This window comes from Clytia hemisphaerica, unplaced genomic scaffold (genome assembly GCF_902728285.1).
Source record: "Clytia hemisphaerica strain Z4C2 unplaced genomic scaffold, Clytia hemisphaerica genome assembly, whole genome shotgun sequence".
Classification (NCBI taxonomy): Eukaryota; Metazoa; Cnidaria; class Hydrozoa; order Leptothecata; family Clytiidae; genus Clytia; species Clytia hemisphaerica.
Genome location: NW_027103621.1, coordinates 1885525 through 1908782, shown reverse-complemented (window position 1 = coordinate 1908782; position 23258 = coordinate 1885525). Strand labels below are relative to the sequence as shown.

Here is a 23258-nt window from a genome sequence, read left to right as displayed (position 1 = left end):
TGAATTTCAAGTAATTTTGTTTTAGAGTTAATGTTTGCCTTTTGGGAATTTAAATTGGTTTAAATGCATAATTTCGTAGCAATGAAATCTGTTTGAAAACGAGGACAGCAATAAATTTATGCATCTCGAGAAGAGTGTATTTAATTTGGCGGATGGTGGAAAAAAGAAATTTTGGCGGGAACTTAATTTGGCGGATTTCGGCCAAATCCGCCAAATCCGCCAAAATTCTTTCTGCCAAAATTTCTTCCTTTAAGGTAATCAAATTGTTTCGCCTATTTATTTACCAGAGTAAAGTCAACTTTTTGTAGGAATTGAAACCGGAGACTGGAAAACACTCATAAAATTGGTAATTATTGCATTTCCTTTATTGATTTTCTGTGGCAATCCTTTCTCGTAATCATTTATGATTTTAAAGGAAAAAATGTTTTAATGTAGTAACCAAAATTCATCTATGGTTGAAAAGATGTTCATCTGCAAAGGTGCAAAAAAGTTGAACAAATTCGTTGGCTAAAAAGATTCTTCGCTAGAAATTTTAGCTAGAACATTCTTATGTTTTCTCTAATCATCGAAGAATTTCAAGTGTAGTTTATAATTATAAGAAGCAACGGTGGCCAAAATTGTAAGAACAATGTCCTTATTAATAATAAAAATGTGTATGTTTACGAAATGTATTTTGGCGGGAAGAATGAATTTCTTATAAAAATTTTCTTTACTCTCAGACAAAGAAACTCTCTCCCTTAGTAATTCCATATATGGAATAAACACTCTCCCCCGAAGGTCTCCTTGGTGAAACTGACAAGTTTACTGTAAATTTTGGATATGTTCATTTCACATAGCCAGTTGCTTTTTCTATTGGCTAACGATCTCTCTTGACCAATCAGATTCAAGTATTTTAGATAGTTTCTTTTTTGAAGTTTTTTTAGATCACATGTGCCGGTGTATGGAAGGAATTTTATTTCGTAATCTTGTGAGTTGACTATCCTATCGCCATGGCTTCTCCAGTTTATTTGAAAACCGAGGTAATGATTTTAATTTGTTTTGATTTATTTTCTCTTTGTTTTCTCAACTTTACTTGCTTTACTTGGTTATTTTTTGTGGTAGTCTAGGCACTTTTTCTGTGAGCATTTTTTAAATGAATCAAATAAAAAGTACGAGTTTTTGTATCGATGTGACCTGAATGAAATATTTTTGGAAGCCCTATATATTTGGGTTCCATTTATCGTTGATATCAAATTATTAACCCTGAATTTTTCCGTAGATAGAATGTTTTTTTTCTTGTTCTACCGTTTTTTATATGCCGTGTATCTTCAGCGGTATGTAGCGTTTTTGGACATGGCAGGGTCACCAGAAGTTATTATCATATTGTGGTTTCAAGAAACTGAAGTCTTTTTCGAAAAAGTTTTAAATCAAAATTTCTAAATTCTAAATCTTTTAGAGCATAATTTTCATAATTTCTTTCATTTTTTTCTTTCGGTTTTTTGCGTAGCTAGTACATGTTAGAATCTTTCGCACAAACATAAAGTTTGATACAGGATTGTCTCGATGTAGACAATATCGAAAATGGCGGGAAAATGCACGAGGCGAAGACATGATTTTTTTTTTGGAGAGTGTGGTGGTGTTTATGCTGAGTTGATTTGTGAATTTGTGATTTTTATGTCTGGGTCAGCTAGAAGAGCCAAACGGCATAGACAGGATCAGGCTGTGATAACATTGTACCATAGAACATCACTGCCACTTTGAAAATTTGACTTTATCCCAAGTAGTGTGTTTTTTTTTTTGTCTGAAATCCTGATTTTCCACCTTTTCTTCTTTCAAAAACATCTTTTTTTTTTCTTGAAGAGTTGATTGAAAGCGCCAACCATTAGACCCTCTTCTTCATTTGGATCTAGGCTAAAATCTTTATGCCAAGGTTGACTTGCTCATATTTTTTAAGGATAGGATCAAAAAATATAATTATTTGTGAATGATATGGATTGCTGAATATCAATGAAGATATTTATAAATAATGTTTTTATCTTAATCTTATCTTAGATTGAAAAGCATTACAAAGCCCAAAAAATACATTACGCCAACTTGGTAAGATTTAATGTTTAAAAGATTTAATATACAAAAATACATTCTGCTAAACTGAATACATGTTACAGTAACCAGAAATGTATGCAAAAGACAAACTTATGTAAAGTTGAATGAACATAGCCAAAACAGCCCTCAAATCTAAAAATTTAAAAGTTTTTAAAACATAAGCAGTTTTCTATTATATTTTAGTTATCATTAGCCATCTTGTTGTTTTTTATTACCGATATTCTAAAAGCCCAGAATGTGGGGTTACTGTAAGTTGGTCTAATTCAACATCCCTTGTCCTATTCCGACACCCTTTTTTTAAACCTGGGAATAATGAAAGGTCGGAATCGCTGATCTCTAATGAAATGAAGGGTCAGAGAGGAAAATATATTTTTTTTCAATCAGTGATTCCTACCTTCCTTTTAATACTATCACTAAGAAGGGTGTCGGAATTACATTAGACCAACTTTTAAGGTAATAATTTAGAGAACAGAAATTCTTTAATGCAGTGGAAATAACAGCAATTTTGTGATCCCAAATTAATGATACCAACTAAACACAACTTATTAAACCCGATTTCTTTTCTGAAAACTGGATGTGAGATTGTGGTTTTTGTATCTTCCCAATTTCAATTTCAATTTACTAAGAGACTTTGATGTTAAGTTGAAAAAGTTTAATTGGTTACTATTAAGTTGAAAAAGTTTAATTGGTTACTAACTATTTTGGCTAATTACTCTGTTCACTGGAAAAAATAATTTCATTGCAAATTTATTTGTCGTAAAAAATAAACCCAGACAGATGTCTGGAATTAAAAACCTATTGTTTTATTTGTGATAGGGCAAAAAAAAATTAGCAATGAAAAATGAAAACGTTTTCATTCTACATCGTTTATTATCTTTTACTTTGTCGTAAAAAAGAACATTTTTTTAATTCCAGACATGGGTATTTGCGACAAACTTATTTTTTTTCAGTGGACACCCAGCTTAAGGGTATGAAGCTTCATTTATACCAAAGTTATAAGTTTTCTACAGGACATTCATCAGTATAATAGCCATTCTTTTTTTTAGCCATTCCATTATCACCAAACAATTTATACAAATGTTGTATGGAAAAGAGAAGGATCACAACGGATTAACAGAGTGAGAGTTTACAAGTACAAACATCAGGGTTGTATTTTCCCCAGACTAAGAGTAAGTGTTTCACTTTTATCTTTATTTTAACATACAATCTGGTAACATAGCATAAGCTTGCTAAGATGTCAACCAATCTCCTTTGTGACACAATATATTTCATTGCCAAGTTTAGTTTGCTACTGTCAGGCTGAAATAAATTATTCTTCACACCATTGTATTGACAGTGAGGATAAGTTAGTTTTTGTCAATTCTTTCATCTTTAATTGTTATAACCTACAAATTGGGTCTCTGTTAAGCTGTCACTTCCAGATTCTTTTTGAAAGAAAAATTTTCCATCTTTATTTTCATCATTTAATTTCCATCTATTTCTTCTTTGTGAAATTTAAATTCTACTTCCAGATTCTTTTTTGAGAGAAAGTTTTGATTCATCAATTCAAGAACATTTTTGCAGTAAATCTTTTTTCATCGGACTTTTCCTTATTTAAGGCTGACCTGCTAGTACATCTGGTTTAAGATTTATCCGTGTCAGAAACTATCAAATCAGCAAAATTAAACTAATCAACAAAAGAAAAAATGTCCACCTCAATGTGGTCTTGCTTTTTTAACTTAAAAGGAGAGTCTCTCATTCCCCTCTAACTAGTCAGGTTTTACTTTATATTTACCTTATTTTGGCTCGGTATTTAGTTGTACAATTCCACCCAGTAACTAGTTCCTCCTGTTTATAAAAGTTTTTCTAACCTCTCTGTTTATTAGGCATAAGAGTAACATTATTTAGGCCTACCTTTTAAAGCCAATAATCTTCTCTCTTTTGATTTACAGAGTGGAAGAGGTCAAGGTCAAGTAGGAACAGAAAGGTAATTTATTCACTCAAGTTTCATCTAGGTGTTTTCAAAAGGATAGAGACTTTTAATAAAGTATCTTATATTATGGCTTTTACAACATTTTATTGTTAATTCCCAGTATTTTTCAAGAAGATGTAATCGACTCATTTAGAAAATCTAACAAATGAAATTATTCTCTTTCTCCGAAAGTGGCAGAGTCCTATAATCTGTTCTCAAAGATATCAAAAATACCAACAGTCAGTGAAAAAATTTGACCTAGAAGTACCATGCCATGATAGTAAATTTGAAATGGATCTCCAATTACATTTTATTACACTCCATGCATCAGTCTACAGCTTTATTGAATTGAGAAGTGCATTTTTGGCATACAGACTAATTTTATGTGCCAAAGGAAGAGGCTTCTTATTGGACCTACCCGGTGGAGGTCCTATAAATAAACCCATTTTCTTATGTGCGTTCGTTACCAGCTTTTCTCAAGATTGGCTCATTCTATCTAATTTTCTGATTTTTGGCACAAAGGTGTACGACTAATCCTCAAATGTGACAGAGCTTGATTTTCGAGAAAAAAATTTTTTGGGCAAATTTGGGCCAAAAGACAGATAAAAGACAGGTTTATTGGACTTATCTATGGTTTTTTCTGAATTTTTGCACGAAAGTAGTGTATCCTCGTAGGTAACAGATGGGTCAAGCAGATTTTTGCAAAAAAATGCATGTTTATCTATAAGAATCACTATTAATCACTATAAACCACTATTAATAAGCATAACCAGGTAGGTCCATAAAAGTATCGCTTGTTTTTTATTTTTTCATCACTTTTTATTTTCTTGTGTTTTTCAGATACCTTCAATTCCATCCCGAAGGTTCCAGAATTTACAAGCTCGTCCAAACAAAGGATTACCAAGACAAGAACAGAGATTATATTGATTTTTATCAATCAGAGGTGGAGATTTATAGCTCACAAGGACATGTGATGCTATCAGATACAGCAACCAGGGCTGTCGTTTTTCCAGTTGACAGTAAGGACAAAATGCTATTTTTTGACTTTGAAGAGATCAGTTAGACTTAAGATTCACAGATTTGTTTTCAAAGTCTGATTTTCAAGATGCTGGAAATCTTTGTTTTTCAAGATTTTCATTGAACTTTATCCTAACATTACTTTGTTTTTTTTTCACACAAAAACATTATTGATAACAATGCCCATCATCAAGCATGATTCAATTGTCAATAAAACTGATTTTTGAGGCCGATACCTTCTACAAATTGCTGAAAAAGCGGAGAATCGCCGGAAAAACGGTTTCTCTTGAATTTCTCAAGTATTTCTCATTATATTTTTTCATGAAATTTTGCACAGTGATGCAAAATAGCAATACCTAAAATGTGATGGAGCCTGATATTTTGGAGAAAAAAAGATTGCGGTTAAAAATGCCAGAAATATGCTGGAAAAACTGTTTTTTTGGCATTATGAAATTTAATGCGTTATGCATTTTTGCTAAACACTATATTTTCTGACTGATTATTTTCATTTTTCTCCTTATTGCTATCTAAATTTCATCATCAGGTAGTTCCATTCAGCATCTAGCTTTTTTTCTTGCTTGAAATCTCTTAGTGATTTCTACTTACTGTTTTAAATGCATGCCTGACCCCATTAAATTGTTTCTGGAAGCTAGACTCAAGTTTTCAAGGTTATTGTACTGTATCTGTTGTAAACTACAAGTTGGATTTAAAAGAATATCTCTTGACAGATTATAAAGTATGAAGTTTGTCAACCAATTAAAGAAACTTTTGAAAACAATTTATTATGACAACCGATTCATATTACCACCTTGGGAACTTAAAATTTTTGTAATCTGATGGTAAATTCTTACTTGTGAATCTAATTGGCTTTCAGAATATCTTTGAATAACAATTCAAAGTTTAAGTCACTGTTCAAAATATATTAAAAGCCTTTTATGAAATTCCAATTAAGTGATGATTTTTACCTTTAGATTTTCTATTTAATCTTGTCTTATCTGTTTTGTATTGTGTATTTTGTTGTTGTTGTTTCATTCTTTTGCATTGATAGGCTTGTACAGCAAGCTCTTTCTAATAAGACAAAAAATTGTCCAATAGACCCTGTATTTTGCACATGGGAAATTCTTCGTAATCTTTACTTAAAATGGTCTAGGAAATTAATGAAATTTACATAGTACACATAATCTCATATTTACTGTTTGTCCTTTCTATTCTGTGTTATATTTAGTTATACCTAGCGTGAGAGAATAAAAATATCATACATAGAAATACAAAATATTTCATTATTTCTTTCTGTCTAGGTTTGGCACCTGCAACTCGGAGTAGAAAGCGACAGAGAGGTTAGAAAATTAACTTTGCACATCTTTGCTCTAGAGATACTCTTTATCCTCTTATTGTACTATTACAACCCCCTTTGCAATTGGTCCTCTTATCCATTTATGAAATTTGGAAATTTTTACAACCCTCTGTTCACCCCATTTATTTGATACCATTGCATGTTTTTTATTTCACTCTAGATGTATTACAGGAAGCCAGCAATGAAGCTAGTGGTGAACAACAAGGTGAATTTTTTTTATTGTCTTTTTTATTAATTTATATCTATAATAAAATCATTGTAGTTCTGCAGTGTCACTTTGAAATCCTATATACCATCAACAATCATTTTAAGTTGAAAGAAAAGAAAGATCAGCTCTTGATTTCATACCAACAGATTTTATTCCCAACCGCGAAATTTAATCCCCGCGAAAGTTTATCCCATTAAAGTATACTTGTTGCGATTCAGCTCTCATTCATCTTCTGAAATTTCCTTTTTCCAGGAAAACGGACCTGAAGATCTATACGAAGCAGACAAAGAGCTTTACTGGAAGATCATGCGACGAGTTCAACATGGAAGGAGACGCAAAGACGGAGGACATGATGGAGACCAGGCACCAGTATCAGGCTATTTGCAACACATCAAGAGGATGATTGGTCAAACATCATCAGGGTTTCTGTACACACAGCAGTGGCCAAAACAACCGATGAGAGTAGTTCATGTGGTTCCTTGCGGTGGTATGAACCAACTGTCATTCGAAGGGGCTGAAAAAGAAGCAGCGAACATGAGGTAAAGTGACGTCCCCTTTCCCTTGCTTGTTGCCTTAGGATACTCGAAAGTGTTTAATACTCGTTTTTAAGGTGGTACTAGGAATGCTGGACAGTGGATATTGGCTGCCTGACATTGTTTACAATAGTAGCAAGAATTAACTGAAAGGGTTTTTTCATATTTTCTCTTTGGGAAGGAATTTTTTAGAGAGTATTTACTTTGGAATGTTTACCTCTAGAAACTGTAAAACTAAATTCCCTATTTTAAGAGGTTTTCAAAATAAAAGACGCAAAAATAAAAAAAAACAGGCAAAAATAGAGATTAAGGATACTTCAAATAAACTACCAGTGAGACTGTGGCTTAAAATCAATGTGATGTTAACCTGCCAGAAATAAAGAAACAGAAAAATATGATTCTGAAAAAGAACTTACCGGGTGCACCACAAAAAGTTTAACATTTAAATTTAATTTTCTCAAATTATACAAATACCAGAGAGGTGATTTCTCACATTGGAAAGAGGAAAGATTAACTTAAATTTTGCTAGGCCACTTATCAAATTTGGTCTAAGCAAAAATTATGATCAAAAGAGTAAAGAATTTACTCTCAAAAAGTGCTCAAAATGTGCTCAAAAATTTAATATAAACACAATGACATTACACATCAATTTTTTTGTTAAAGTAATTAAAATTTGTAATCAATTGTCAAATAACCTTTTGTTGAGAAAGGAAAAGTTGGAATTCACAGTGAACAAGAAAATTACTAAATAATTTCAAGAAATCTGATGAATTCCCTAAAATAGGTCAAACATGTGTTTCCTGATAAAATCAGTGTCATTCTGACTTTAAATTGTCTTAAATCAGAAATTGAAAGAGAATTCTGCAAAATAAATGTTTAAACTATTTTGATAGGGGATTTTATTTCTGTCGAGATGTGATTCCATAGCTTCACCCCCCTGGCTGCAGGGGGGACATAAAAGGTTCTACGATAACTGGTAACTAAAAATAGCTTTAGGTCAGGAGCCACCTCCTCAGCTAGAGGTCGCTTGCATTTATTCTGACTAAAATGGGAGCTAAATTCTAAATTATTGTGTTAATCGGTCACAGCGAATTTAAAATGGCTAAAGTCTTCGTCTGCGGTGCAAAACTTTGTCTATTTCATAGATTTCATTATACATTTTTTCACATTAATAAAAGTTCCATCTCAGTGAAATGGTAATATCTTTTAGGCTTTTTGTCAACAGACTTATGTGTTGCATTTAATTGTGCCTAACAATGAGATTATAGCACTTCTAAAGATTATCTTATTTTTCAAATTTTCTTAGTTAAACTAAGAAAGAAATTCTCAAGCTTAGGGGTCACCTAGAACTTGCTTATAAGCCATGGTGATCAATATTGCAAATAAAACCTCACCCTTACTTGCAAAAGCTCATCATCATTCTTCATTTTATACAAGTGATTTCTGACATTTTGATTTAAACACCATTTAAAGGTAAATTTGGCTCTTTTGATTACATAAAATTTTTTATCCAATTGAATAATTTTGATAAATAACCAACCAAAATTTTAAAGATTTATTTTGTTACAACTCATATAACTTGGAAATTAAATGTCTTTGGCGTACCTGCTACTTTTTTGTGAATTATTACTATTACCATTTACCATAAGAATTTCTGCCGTTACTGGAAAGTATAGCAGAGATTTAAGATTTTTCATTTTCTTTTTTTCTAGGAGGCTTCAGGATGTTCTGATTGGCATCAGGGTAAGTTTGGTTTGTCTTTGCAAACCATCTTTGTCGAATTGTTTCAAAATAAAGATTCTGAGATTGGCTTTTATTACAATTTTATTGGCTTATACTAACCAATCCAAGTTTGAAACGAAAAGCTGCCAAATCCAAAACTCTGGCTATAGAATTAGTGTTTTTTATTTGAACTCAGAGGTATTTCAAAACGGAAGCCCTCCCTCTGTTCTGAGAAGAGTGTTGTCCTCTCTCCTTGTGTCTGTTTGAAGAAATACGGCAGGGAGGGAATTGTTCAGATTTTTTTCTCGATATTGTTTCATATGTAAGAGAGGTTTTGGTATTTTTCTCGATATTGTTTCATATGTAAGAGAGGTTTTGATTTTTTTTCTCGATATTGTTTCATATGTAAGAGAGGTTTTGATTTTTTTCTCGATATTGTTTCATATGTAAGAGAGGTTTTGATTTTTTTCTCGATATTGTTTCATATGTAAGAGAGGTTTTGGTATTTTTCTCGATATTGTTTCATATGTAAGAGAGGTTTTGATTTTTTTCTCGATATTGTTTCATATGTAAGAGAGGTTTTGGTATTTTTCTCGATATTGTTTCATATGTAAGAGAGGTTTGATTTTTTCTCGATATTGTTTCATATGTAAGAGAGGTTTTGATTTTTTTCTCGATATTGTTTCATATGTAAGAGAGGTTTTGGTTTTTTTTCTCGATATTGTTTCATATGTAAGAGAGTTTTGGTTTTTTTTCTCGATATTGTTTCATATGTAAGAGAGGTTTTGATTTTTTTTCTCGATATTGTTTCATATGTAAGAGAGGTTTTGATTTTTTTCTCGATATTGTTTCATATGTAAGAGAGGTTTTGGTTTTTTTCTCGATATTGTTTCATATGTAAGAGAGGTTTTGGTTTTTTTCTCGATATTGTTTCATATGTAAGAGAGGTTTTGATTTTTTTTCTCGATATTGTTTCATATGTAAGAGAGGTTTTGATTTTTTTCTCGATATTGTTTCATATGTAAGAGAGGTTTTGGTTTTTTTCTCGATATTGCTTCATATGTAAGAGAGGTTTTGGTTTTTTTCTCGATATTGTTTCATATGTAAGAGAGGTTTTGATTTTTTTCTCGATATTGTTTCATATGTAAGAGAGGTTTGATTTTTTTTCTCGATATTGTTTCATATGTAAGAGAGGTTTTGGGTTTTTTTCTCGATATTGTTTCATATGTAAGAGTTTTTTTTTTTTTTTTTCTCGATATTGTTTCATATGTAAGAGAGGTTTTGATTTTTTTTCTCGATATTGTTTCATATGTAAGAGAGGTTTTGATTTTTTTCTCTATATTGTTTCATATGTAAGAGAGGTTTTGATTTTTTTCTCGATATTGTTTCATATGTAAGAGAGGTTTTGATTTTTTTCTCGATATTGTTTCATATGTAAGAGAGGTTTTGATTTTTTTTTTCTCGATATTGTTTCATATGTCCGAGAGGTTTTGATTTTTTTTCTCGATATTTTTCATATGTAAGAGAGGTTTTGGTATTTTTCTCGCTCGTGTTTCATACTGTAAGAGAGGTTTTGATTTTTTTCTCGATATGTTTCATATGTAAGAGAGGTTTTGGTATTTTTCTCGATATTGTTTCATATGTAAGAGAGGTTTTGATTTTTTTCTCGATATTGTTCATATGTAAGAGAGTTTTGGTATTTTTCTCGATATTTGTTTCATATGTAAGAGAGGTTTTGATTTTTTTCTCGATATTGTTTCATATGTAAGAGAGGTTTTGATTTTGTTCTCGATATTGTTTCATATGTAAGAGAGGTTTTGGTTTTTTTCTCGATATTGTTTCATATGTAAGAGAGGTTTTGATTTTTTTCTCGATATTGTTTCATATGTAAGAGAGGTTTTGGTTTTTTTTCTCGATATTGTTTCATATGTAAGAGAGGTTTTGATTTTTTCTCGATATTGTTTCATATGTAAGAGAGGTTTTGATTTTTTTCTCGATATTGTTTCATATGTAAGAGAGGTTTTGATTTTTTTCTCGATATTGTTTCATATGTAAGAGAGGTTTTGATTTTTTTCTCGATATTGTTTCATATGTAAGAGAGGTTTTGATTTTTTTCTCGATATTGTTTCATATTCAAGAGAGGTTTTGATTTTTTTCTCGATATTGTTTCATATGTAAGAGAGGTTTTGATTTTTTTCTCGATATTGTTTCATATGTAAGAGAGGTTTTGGTATTTTCTCGATATTGTTTCATATGTAAGAGAGGTTTTGGTATTTTTCTCGATATTGTTTCATATGTAAGAGAGGTTTTGATATTTTTCTCGATATTGTTTCATATGTAAGAGAGGTTTTGGTATTTTCTCGATATTGTTTCATATGTAAGAGAGGTTTTTTGATATTTTTCTCGATATTGTTTCATATGTAAGAGAGGTTTTGGTATTTTTCTCGATATTGTTTCATATGTAAGAGAGGTTTTGATATTTTTCTCGATATTGTTTCATATGTAAGAGAGGTTTTCATATTTTTCTCGATATTGTTTCATATGTAAGAGAGGTTTTGGTTTTTTTCTCGATATTGTTTCATATGTAAGAGAGGTTTTGATATTTTTCTCGATATTGTTTCATATGTAAGAGAGGTTTTGATATTTTTCTCGATATTGTTTCATATGTAAGAGAGGTTTTGGTATTTTGGACAAGTGTAACTAGACATCCCTTAAAATTGCTTCTTTGTGAATAAGAGGAGCTGCTTTATTCTCTGGAAATCAAGATAATATGGCTTCGAATTAAATAAAATGAATAATATCAATAATTTTCTTTTCAGCGGTACGAGCACACTATTATTCCACAACTGTTACAGTAAGTTACGTTTTTAGTGATAAATGATTAGTGGACTTATAAATCAGTTAAAAAGCAAGAATATTCTAGCCAAAAGCAGATTGGTTTACAACATTCTGGTCTTTAATTTTACTTATCATCCTCAGGACCTTGATTTATATAGTTATGTAACTTTTCTTATTTTGTAGTGCGGATTTCTGTGTGGGACGTTACCCTCAATATCTCCGCAATATGCATGAAGTGTACAACAGAAGAAATTCAGATGTTGTGTTTGGGCCTAAGCCATCTGAGTTCACTGAGAATCAAAGTTATGTTGTCATGATGTTCACTCCTGAGTCTTTTGGTGATTCGTAAAGCCTTTGGTTGACGAATTTCCGCGATCCATAGGCCAGGCACGCTCCATCTTGTGGCAGATTGCCCACGGCCTAGCAGACCTCGAAGCTGATCCATTCAATGGTGAGATTCGTGATCTGCACCCGATGAACTTGGTTGTTGAGCAGGTAGGCTTTTTTCTTTATTTTCCAACTTTTGCCTCAAGGGAACATATTATGAAAGAATCACAAGGGCCTCTTAATTTGAATACCTTTACAATGAGGTTCGTTTGAATCTTTAATTTAAAATATTAAACTAAATTTCAGAAAAGCCTGAATTCAATTCAATTCAATTTATCGTTTTGGCTTAACCCTTTTAGGTTCCACGACAAACCATGTGGCGTGGTGATAACCATTACTGTAACTATGGAGTACAAGTGGGTATAGTGAACACCAGCAGTATGCGACTGGACCTCTCCGGTGGTACAGATGGTATTGAGACGAACTTCTTTGACATCGGGCGTCATCAACATCTATTTGAAGGAAATACCATACTCGAGAAGACATACAGAGAAATGCGATGGGTGCTTGAGTAAGAATCATTCACACTTGTTTACAAACAACTTTGATAAAAAATTGGCTCATGCTCTGCTGTTAGCATTCTTCACAGGCTTTAAATGTCTCTATGAAGTTCGCTTTCTTAGTATAAGTTTTTTAAATCTGAGGAGCAGGCTATTCCTAACTTTGTCTTCAAGTTCAGCCTTGTTTTCCCATAAAATTGTTTTTATAAAAGAGTATTTTAAACCTTTGAAGATGGGTGTCTATCTTGTCAATTTGTGTTTTAGATTTTCAGGGAGTATAAGTGATTTGGTCATATTATCCGTTTAGGAAATGTCATGATGACCTTTAGGACCATTCGAAATAAGACTCTGTTGTTCTATTTTTCAGCAATGATTGGGAGAGGTTTGAACCAAAGACAAATGTGCTCTGGTTGAGTTACCTGGCAGCCTTATTTTCCCGGGTCGTGGAACCTAAGGGGCCAGCTGCTCAATTGGCTGGTTTGGCTCAGACCTTCAAGAAGTACAGAAGTGCTACTGAAATTTGCCAATACTTGTAGAAGGTTGTAAGTTATCACTTGTTATTGTGTTTGTTATTGAGTGAGCAAAAAAATGCATTTGAAAAACAATTCCTCGTTTGTTTGAGGCTTTTGAAAAGCCTAAAATGTTGACATGTCGACATTTGCACACTAAAGATGAAAATTGAAGAAATTTTCGGTAAAACTGGTTAAAATCATATATTTTACAAAAGATTTCTCAAGCAACGCTTGTATTAACTTTTGGGAAAAAGGAATTTCCGCTGTCGAAGGACCACCAGTGCTTTAAACCACCCTCATTTCAGCATTTTTAGCATAGAACCCTAGTCACCTCGATTTTCACTGACGCTGACAACTGCAGAGCACCTCTTGAACCTTGGAAGCTTCGTAGATAACCAACCTAAAAAATCTGGATATCCTCTTTTCAACCAATGCCCTCTGGACTCGATCAACTCAACTATCCGTTTTCGATCCAACTTAACCCTAAAGACCCTTTCACAACCAAGGTCTTTCCTCAAGTTTTCCACTTTGACCATCCCTTTCCGACTAAGGTTTCAGACTTTTGCTGGAAACATTTTTCAACCTTAAAAGTCTCGAACTCAAAACCATCTTGAACTCCAAACTACCCCTTTTTATTGACCTAACCACCCTTCGGATTTCAACTACGAAGATCTCCTTTTGTCTTAGAAATGCTTGGATTTTGCGTGGTCTAGTCCCTTTTCAGATGGATTGTTCATAGTATTATAAAGATAACATTATGACAGACGAAGTTCGTAGAATTTAAGTTAATTAACGGGTATAATTTTCAAGAAAAGACTGAAATACGCAGTTTTAACAAAATCTCTTCGCAAAACTCTTTACTTACGTGGGCCTGATTAATATCATAAGTATAAACACGAGAGTTCTCATCTATTTGAGAAATAATATCTACAATAATTATGGGAAGAATGACAGAAGACGGACACTTTCTTTTACTTTACAAGATTTTGATTTAAATACTCTAGTACTATGAGTAATAAAATTTATGCAGATTTTACCAGATGAATATTGTGATGGTATGGAGTATAATTATTGTCTGGAAACACCTCTAAAACTATTCAAAATGAAGTTATCTTTTTTGCACGTAGGCTCGGCGTAAAATTGCATTTTCTTTCATAACCTATATGTTAGAATAATTTATGTAAGGAAAATTATCTCATGAGTCCATTTTTGATTTTTAAGTTAACTAAACGAAATAATAAAACGAAGAAATGTAAAAACCCTCATTACTTGAGGCAAACAAGAATCGCAAAATGGCGACTAAATATTTCCTTAAAAATGAAGGTCATTATTGACATATATATAAAAAGGGATAGTTAGCCTTAATAAAAGAAAGAAGCACACATAATAAAGTATACCAGAAAGAACTGGCATGTTGTTTGCTTTGTTTTGGTGTTTAAAAATATGTACTTATCAGTCCTAAAAAAAATACAAATTTGAATATAATGAGATCAATAAGTCTGGTTAAATGTTACTTTATTCACAAGATTTAAGGATTGCTGAAAAAATACTACAGATGAACTAAACTTAAAAACTAAAACTTTACAATAAATTTACATTACGACAAAGTAAAAATCTATCTTTAATAGCAACAAAGAAAAAAATATGCCTCAAAGTTTTAAAGCATTTAAATAGCTTTAAACAGAGCTAGTCAGAGCTTCAATTCAGTTCAGTAGGTAGTATAATGTAGTATAGAGAATTCAAGATTTGAAAACAGACACTGCATTGGTTTACAAGACTAGAGAAAGATGTCAACCATCCACACGGTTCATGAAAAAAATAAAGTATTTAGTAATCAATTCCAACAAACAACAATCAAGATACCCTAACAGGATCCCACGGTGTAAACATTATCAACCAACAAAACCCACACCACCAAATGCCAAAATTGTAAATTTAAGTCAATATAATTTCTATCAACAATTTCTCGTAAAATGTTTTTTTCTGATACCAATCATTGCTGGAGTCATCATGTGCAGAGTGACTGTGTATAACAACAAAAGTTTATTGAAAATCATCCCACGGTCATGGTAAAGCTAAAGATTTATCAACCAAACAAAACTGACGCCAAGTCAAATCTGTCGATTAAAAATTTCCATGAAAATTACAATCGAAACTTATCTCATAAAATGCTTTTTTCAACATTCTGGAGGTGCTCAAAGTTAGAGGTATCATAGTAGAGCCAAGCAATACATGAAAAGCCCATTTGCCATGAGATATGTGAGTCAGGAATTCAAACAAAAACCAACAAATCAAAGTCTCTTCACTTTCATGTCACATCGTGTTTAATCCCTTATATGGGGTAACCAGAAAGTCAATCCACAAGAACAGCCATCTTCCTTTATTATGGAGTGTTCCAAAACTATTGGTAGGTTGTTTGTAAGTAAAGAAACCCACACAGTTTGATTTATTTTAAAGATTTAACTTGAAAACAAACTTCATCTTTCTAGCAAAAACTCATGTTTCAACCTGTTACATAACAATTGTCAGTCGGGTCTGCTGCTACTTATTATAAGCGGGCTTGAGAATCCGTAAGGAACTTGTAACATATATTATATATATAGTTTATCAGTCGACTTGAATCATGATACATTACTTATATTTCACTGGATGCATTTTTCGCTGTGAAATTAAAAACGGGCGTCAGTCAGGGCGTACGGAAGGCGTTTTGACACGGGAAATTATTATTATGACGGAGAAAGCCCGTTTTAACAAATATTTCCCTTTTGGAAAACGGGAAATATTTAACAACAAAGCTTTCAGTGGTTGATTATATTGTAACTTTAGCTGTCTCTTATCTTGAGAAAACTAGTTTTCAAAAATACTAAATTTAGTGATATCGAAGGGAAATTGATTCCTGCTTTCAGGTTTTATTATCCACCCCAAAAATGAACTGTCAAAACTTAATTATTTTGCAGATAATTCAGAGCAGAATTTTCAGTGTTTCTTCTTCAACGATGATGATAGTTTTTATCATCAAATAACCTCAAAATTTTAGAGGTTTACTATTTATTTAAACAGTTGATAGGGGAAGGGTCTTTTTATAGGAAGGTTGATCAAAATGAAGAGAATTTATTTCGATCGAGCAAACCGTCATTAACCCTTTTTAACCTAAGTTTCAGTTAGAAATCGACATTTTTAATCTAGCTCGTAGGAATTGGATGGGCTTCATGGTCAAGCAAAAAAAAAAAATCAAAAGCGAGTCTTTCCAGTAAGATTTTAAGCCAGAAAGTCAAAAAAATGCAAAAATTTGACAAAAATCCACTTTTTTAAGATTTTGACTGTTTTTTGACCATTTTTGGTCAACGAGTGATCCAAGAACCTCCAAATTTGGCCCTGTTTTACTTGATTCTGTCCTCCAGCGAATTAATTTAAAGTTTTACCATCGGGCATCTTTCTATCATTCAGGCAGGTCCGCGCATTTAGACAAAAATGACCGTGGCACTTAAAGGGTTAAATCTAAAAATAATCACCTTGACTCGCTAAATTAAGTTCATGAAAATTAATTTTCTCCAGATGCGAAGACAGCTTTTATACCTAATGTGTATTCAAGTGATTTAGATGATGTGTTTTTTACCCTTCATGATTTGGTAGCAGTCTCTTTGTTAGGACCATTTTGATTGTTGAAATGTGCTCTTTTGATTGTTGAAATGTGCTCTTTGGTTTATCACCATTTATCTTTTGAATTTCCTGATAATTTTTCACTATTTCACTCTCACTGTCACCTAGATGAGTTAAAGATCTTTGTCGGAAAAAAGTTTGGTCATGCCCATTCTTTTGATTTCACCTCAATTTTCAATGCGATGTAGTGCGTTGTAGTCTCTCTATGTTACCCATATTCCCTCCTCAATCTTGCAATCATTTGTACTGGTCATGAGTAACCAGCTTGAAATCATATTGACAAACACTTTGTAGGAGTTTGTCATTTTAATTTCAATTGAACATACTTTAATTTGAAGAGGAGTAATATTTTTGGACCTACCTCCGGGTGCCCCGGTGGAGGTTCTATAAATTAACCCATGTCCGTTCGTTCGTTCGTTCGGTCGTTCGTCCGTCCGTCCGTCTGTTACCAGCTTTTCTCAGGATTGGCTCATTAGTTTTTTCTGATTTTTTGCACAATGATGCAAAATGGCAATGCCCAGAACGTGACGGAGCCCGATTTTTAAGAAAAATTTTATTTGGGCAAATTTGGGCCAAAAACTACCTAAAAATAGGGTTTTTTGGACTTTGTGCAAAATCCTGTCATTACTTTTTTCTGATTTTTTGTACAAAGATGGAGGGTAAGATTCTCTAAAGAATGGCTGAAGTGGTTTTTCCCGGAAAATTCTTATTTGCCTTAAAAAACGGATTTTGTATTTTGGGAAATTCCCTTTAACCAAATAAGAAAATTTTTCTCATGTTGACTCTTATTTTTTCTGATTTTTTGCACAATAATGCAAAAGGGCAATCCTAAAATGTTCGGAGCCCGATTTTTCGAAAAAAAATATATTCGGGCAAATTTGGGCAATTTGGGCCAAAACCTGCCTAAAATAAGGTTTTTTTGACTTGGTGCAAAATCCTGTCATTCTTTTTTCTGATTTTTGTACAAAGATGGGGAAAATTCTCTAAAGAATGGCTAAGTGGTTTCCCGGAAAATTCTTATTCCCTTAAAAAACGGATTTTCGTATTTTGGGGAATTCCCATAAGAAAGTAAAAGCTTTTCTCAATGTAGACGCATAGTTTTTTCTGATTTTTTTGCAATGATGCAAAATGGCAATGCCCAAAATGTGACGGAGCCAGATTTTTAAGGAAAAATTTTTTGGGCAAATTGGCCAAAAACAGCTTAAAATGTTTTTTGGGCCTGAATGGTTTAAGTGATTTTCGTATTTGGGGAAATTCCTTTTGACCATTTTACATTATTCAACACACAAGCTTTATTTTTCCATTCTGAATTTTTGTACAATTATTGTCACTTTTTTGTTATTTTCATCTGATGTTAATCATTAGGTAGGTCCATTCAGCATGTTGCTTGTTATGATTTTCTCTACGGTTTACGTAGAAAGTGTTATTGGTATTTTACTTGTTAATGGATCACTTATATCGTTCCAGTAACGTTTTATCGATACTGTTTAGACTGAAAGATTTTGTTAATGATTTTCACTCTTCGATGTCATCGATTTCGATATAAAGTGAGGAGAACTCAGGAGAATTCCACCTTTCTGGGGGATTAATTCTTCTTGTGAACTCGCATACCGTTGTATTGTTCTTATTGTGGCAGTTATTGGTTAGTTGGTCAATTGAAGATCTTCTCTGTTCTCTATTAATTTTTCCAATCAATTGTTTCTCTATTTTCAAGGATATTTTAAAGAGTTTAATTTAGAAAGAAATTTAGACTGAACTCATGCTACTTTAAGAGTTGTTACAGGGTGTTTGGTTAATGGTCAATTCAGCTGTATTGTTTTGATTTTTAATAGCTAGTTTTTAGGGCAACTGGAAGTAAATGATTATTGCTTGGTTCAGGGCAATCCGACCACAGTGTTGCGATGAGACTTGTCAGACACCTTTTTTTGGATGTTCGCTCCTTTACATTTTAAACAAGAGGAGATAGACTATAAGGTCTCATTTTATGAAATGGCTTTGTTTTTTGAAACAATCGACAACTATTGTTGGCCCTGCACAACGTTACTCCCCATTGTTAAGATTTTCAGACTATGTTATACTGTTTATATTTGGTTCAAATAAAAAGCTTTGTCAAAAATGAAGAAAAAAACAAAAAACAAAAAACAAAACAGAAAAAAACTCAAACAACAAAAAACAAAATAAAAAAAAACAAACAAACAAAATCGAAAAAAGAAGATAAAAGGATTACAATATAAAAAACTTTGTAAACAGGTTATTTAAAAAAACAAAAACATTTTGATTATTATATTGGATTGTAGATATATCGTTATTTCTTGTGAACAGAATGAAGCTAACGAAAACGAAACAAACAAGAACAAGAGCCGCAAAGATGCGGATAAATATTTCCTTTACAAATGTTAAAATAATAATTGATGTCCTCAAAAGATTTCAAAATGCTTTAAATCTCAGATAACATCAAGCAACACAAGTCCCTAAGAATTTCAAAATTCCATTTATGTTATTGCCAGTATTTACAGGATTATTCATAAGATGACTGTAGGTTCAAAGCTACGGATCACGGAATATATCCAAGCTGAACCCGACTGAGAACAACAATGCAGTAATCAAATTGGCTGGAACTTTAATTTTCGTTAGGTGGACTAAATGGATTTTAGTATTATACTAGTGGTCAACCGCCAAAGTAGAGTGTTGTTGAATACATCAAAAGACCTGATCATATAATTATTATTTTAAACGCTGATTTCCAGAAATATTATATAGCCAAAAAGGGCAAATATTTAAAATGAAAGAATGACAAAAAGGAGAATATTTCACAGTAAGAAAACCGAAGAAAATTTTATATATTTTCAAAATGAGATGAAATATTTTGCATTATACTTTCATATATAAAATATTGTAAAAAATGTGAAAATTTAAAGTAACTTTTGGAGTTTTGTGAAATAATGTATGTGCTAAAAAGTAAGAATCTTTCAAAACAGGGAAAAAATTTCATATTATCCGACAGAATGCAAAAAAAATAATCTCATTTTTATATACAGTACTGGGAAACATTTCATAATCTGAAAGAATGTCGATAGGAAAAAATTCCCCTAACAGAAGCCATTTTATGATTTCCAAAAGCATGCTGCAAGAGCAAAAAATGTCACATACTTGGAAACAATCAAAACTTCCAAAAATATGTCAGAAAATAAAATAAATTGTCATGCAAGGAAATCACTTGAGTTTTCTTCATTTTTTAAATGCATGTGGAAGAAAATGTCAAGTTCACGACAAAAGTTTTCCACGTTTTGAATGCATGTGTAAGAAAATCTCCAAATTTATCACAAAAGTTTCCACGTTTTAAATGTACATACCGTCAACTGCTTTAACTTGGGACGATTGGTCGAAACATGGGACTGTTTGATATCTGGTCTGTATTTTCACTAACTTGTTAAATCTCTTTGACAACAAATTTGTTTTGATAACTCCACAAAGTTTATTAATCATACTTCCTTTCATAACATGCCACGATAACTTTCACTGATAGCGACGATTGGAGAATTAGAGAATGCCCGCTGCCTAACCGCCTATCGCCCGATGGGATTAACAAATAACGCGTGTGTAACTTGCCGCATGAGTGACGTCAAACGCTTCATCGTTTTGCCATTTTTTAATATGCCGTTCATTAACTCAAATCAAATGACTTTGGAGGTTTGGTGAAATGGCGGCCAAATTGTTGTCCCATGTTTTGTCAGATAGTCCCAAGTTGGAGCAGTTGACGGTAAAAAAATCTCCTTTAAATTCACGACAAAAGTTTCCACGTTTAAAACACAAGTTGCAAAAGATTTCTAAATTCAAAACTAAAGTTTTCCACGTTTTAAAATGCACGCGGGGAAGAAAATCTCCAAGTTCAAGAAAAATTTTAACTGTACATGTGAGGTGATTTCAAATTATTTACATCCATATTCAATGCAGCAATAAACCTTTTAAGAAGTATACAGTTACGTATTTTTCTGTAACATAACATTCTTCATATTGGGGCCGGGGTGTTCCAGATCCGGTTATCAGCTTTAAAATTTGAAATTTATAACCGCAACGAGTTTTCACTAACTGTCACTATAGCAGTTACAGCAGTTAATTCATTGTTGTAGATAAAAAAACCAAGCGAAATTCAATCATTAACCAGTCAATTTTGCTCCATGTTTAAATTTCTAGCTAAAATCAGTTCATCAACCATTCCCATTGTTGCATTGTCGGCATTGTCAAAATTGCATTCGTTAGGTGCAAACTTTTTTCATGCGCCATACTGGAAGTAGTATGTAATTTTTCAGGTATAACATGGTCAGATTTATTCACAGTCACTTGCCTTCGTACGATTTATGTAAATATACAAACAAAATTGAGGTTAGTTTGTTGTTGTGAAAGTTGATAAAATGTCCTGTTTTTCCAAGACCAAGAGCATCTCTCATTCAATTCATTTTCCAGCTAGCTAGCTCATTCCAGCCAAACCAACAGAATGTAAACGAAACATCAAATCCAGAAAGGAATATTAATAAAAGTTCACTATCGACCATTCCTTGTGACAATCGTACAAAAATCATCATCCAATTCAACTCATCAAAGCATATAAACCAAGGCAAAGAAAAGTCAAAAGTTGTTTGTTGTCTATTTTCTGCCATCTTTGTTTTGACAGTTAGAAACAAAGCAGTATGGTCCGATAAACAATACGCTTCTGAAACAGCCGACGTTGCCCGATCGACAAGGAGAATAGAGCGCCGTTCGGATATTTACCACAGACGTTTCTCGAAGAAATGACGTTTTCCGCCTCGAATAAAGAACATCCTACTGTTTTTACCGCCGGAGCTTGATTTAAAAAGAGACTCATGTACAAACTCACGAAATTGACCAAAACCGAGCGTTAGACTTGGAGGAGAAGAAGAAGGAGAAGAAAAATTACCGTTTTAACAAATATTTCCTATATAGATAGGAAATATTTAATAAAACAAAACAACAAGAACAAAATATGAAACAAAGCAAAAAATAACAAAAAAAATACAAAATTGAAAAAAAAAGTAAAAAAAAAAGAAGATGTTTTTTATTTTATTCGTGGGTGAAGTGAGAAACATCAAAATTAAAATGAACTTTTGTTAAAATTATTGGAAATGAAGAACTTTATATGACTGACCAATTGTTTGGTAAGGGAAATCCTTTCTGGAAACCACTTTCATTTTAGAAGGGCAATTTAAGATTGTGAAAGCAGAGATCAATTTATTCAGACTTTCAACTTGAATGTGGATTGAGCATGAATAATTACAAACGAAATAAATTTGTTCAATGACTATTACTATGTATTTCTTTCGAATAAAACATCTGCTGTCAATATCGATACCATTGGGCACACTGAGAACTTAAATTAATTTTAAGAAATATTTTAAGAACCACACCTTATAATGGCTGTGTCAAATTGCAGTAAATTGAGAAATGCTGATAAACATGATAACCCTTGATACTGTAATAACTGACATTCATTTAATTGAGAGTAGAAAAGAAAGTTTACCTGAAAATGGAGAATACTGTAATTCAAATGTAAAAACTGAAGAGAAAATGTGGAGATAAATTCCCTGTCTATTCGCGACTAACAAGCAACACAACCTATTTCCAAGACAACTGAGGATGTATTTACCAACACTTTCAAGTTCCTGCTGCTGGTGAATGATCATTGGAATGGATATGTCGATTAAAATTGGACGGAGATTGCTGGTTGGTTTTAATGGTCTGTCATCTCCTGCCGTGGAAATGAATCTGGTTCGCTGATTTTCTTAACACTGGTATTTGGCTTGGCTGGTTTTGCAAGAACACGTGCTTTTTCAAAGGGACACTTCACCTGCGCACCTATGTTATTTTGGTTATTATATGATGTTATGTTTTCACGCAAATGTTGATATTTATACTGTTCTACCAGGGAGCCAATGATCGTTGCTTGCAGGGCCAGATTTCGTACTAGGATCCGACAAGATGAAAGGATTTATAATTATTTTGTATAAGTCTGTAAGTCGTAACCTTAAACAGTCACTGAACTACTTGAAATAAAAATTCAGATGAAAAGTTTTTTTTACTTTAGTGTCCAAGTTTCCCATCTGTATCGTTTTGTCTTAAACCAACTACAATCAGATTCCCGACTTGGCCTATTGTACAATGGAAGGCAACATTTCTGAATTGATCACAAAATCCAACGCCCTATTTAGCACCCTAAGAATTCCTATGAATTGAAGCTTAAGTTATTTTTTGAGGTTGTTTCTCTGTTGTTTAGATATCGAGATCTTTTTTAATCATCTAATGGATTGTTGAAACAACTCATGGTTATTGATTTACGCCTTTTGTCGTTTTTCATACTTTTTGAAAGACCCAGCTCAACGTCTGCATTTTTCTATATTCCCCATGATAGGGTGGGGGCGTACGGGACTTCGTAATACCGATATACCGATCACTTTTTCTCTCAATTACCGATATGCCGA

At 32.6% G+C, this 23258-nt stretch overlaps 2 protein-coding genes across 3 annotated transcripts; both read left to right on the top strand.

The window, feature by feature from the left end:
- Nucleotides 1–937: 937 nt before the first annotated feature.
- On the top strand, nt 938–11925 carry LOC136802413 (uncharacterized). 2 transcript variants are annotated; one of them, XM_067059148.1, is made up of 10 exons: nt 938–1019; nt 2032–2076; nt 3129–3251; nt 4014–4048; nt 4874–5052; nt 6349–6387; nt 6565–6609; nt 8858–8888; nt 11687–11721; nt 11889–11925. In XM_067059148.1, the coding sequence occupies exons 1-8, from the start codon at nt 990–992 to the stop codon at nt 8875–8877; spliced, it is 516 nt and encodes a 171-aa protein (XP_066915249.1). In that variant the 5' UTR covers nt 938–989; the 3' UTR covers nt 8878–8888; nt 11687–11721; nt 11889–11925. The 2 variants fall into 2 exon arrangements, with proteins under 2 accessions (XP_066915249.1, XP_066915250.1); XM_067059149.1 differs by lacking the exons at nt 8858–8888; nt 11687–11721; nt 11889–11925 and adding an exon at nt 6865–6954.
- A 147-nt stretch (nt 11926–12072) lies between these two features.
- Nucleotides 12073–13161, top strand: LOC136802415 (uncharacterized). Its single transcript, XM_067059150.1, has 3 exons — nt 12073–12200; nt 12392–12603; nt 12960–13161. Exons 1-3 carry the CDS (start codon nt 12180–12182, stop codon nt 13126–13128), a joined length of 402 nt encoding a protein of 133 aa, XP_066915251.1. The 5' UTR covers nt 12073–12179; the 3' UTR covers nt 13129–13161.
- The last annotated feature ends 10097 nt before the right edge of the window (nt 13162–23258 follow it).

Excerpts from the sequence above, each read along its gene's own strand:
- LOC136802413 (XM_067059148.1), top strand. The coding sequence starts at position 990 with ATGGCTTCTCCAGTTTATTTGAAAACCGAG. Across the intron at positions 6,388-6,564 it reads GAGTAGAAAGCGACAGAGAG|ATGTATTACAGGAAGCCAGC; the intron begins GTTAGAAAATTA and ends ATTTCACTCTAG. Across the intron at positions 6,610-8,857 it reads AGCTAGTGGTGAACAACAAG|GAGGCTTCAGGATGTTCTGA; the intron begins GTGAATTTTTTT and ends CTTTTTTTCTAG.
- LOC136802415 (XM_067059150.1), top strand. The coding sequence starts at position 12,180 with ATGAACTTGGTTGTTGAGCAG. Across the intron at positions 12,201-12,391 it reads TGAACTTGGTTGTTGAGCAG|GTTCCACGACAAACCATGTG; the intron begins GTAGGCTTTTTT and ends TAACCCTTTTAG. Across the intron at positions 12,604-12,959 it reads GAAATGCGATGGGTGCTTGA|CAATGATTGGGAGAGGTTTG; the intron begins GTAAGAATCATT and ends TCTATTTTTCAG.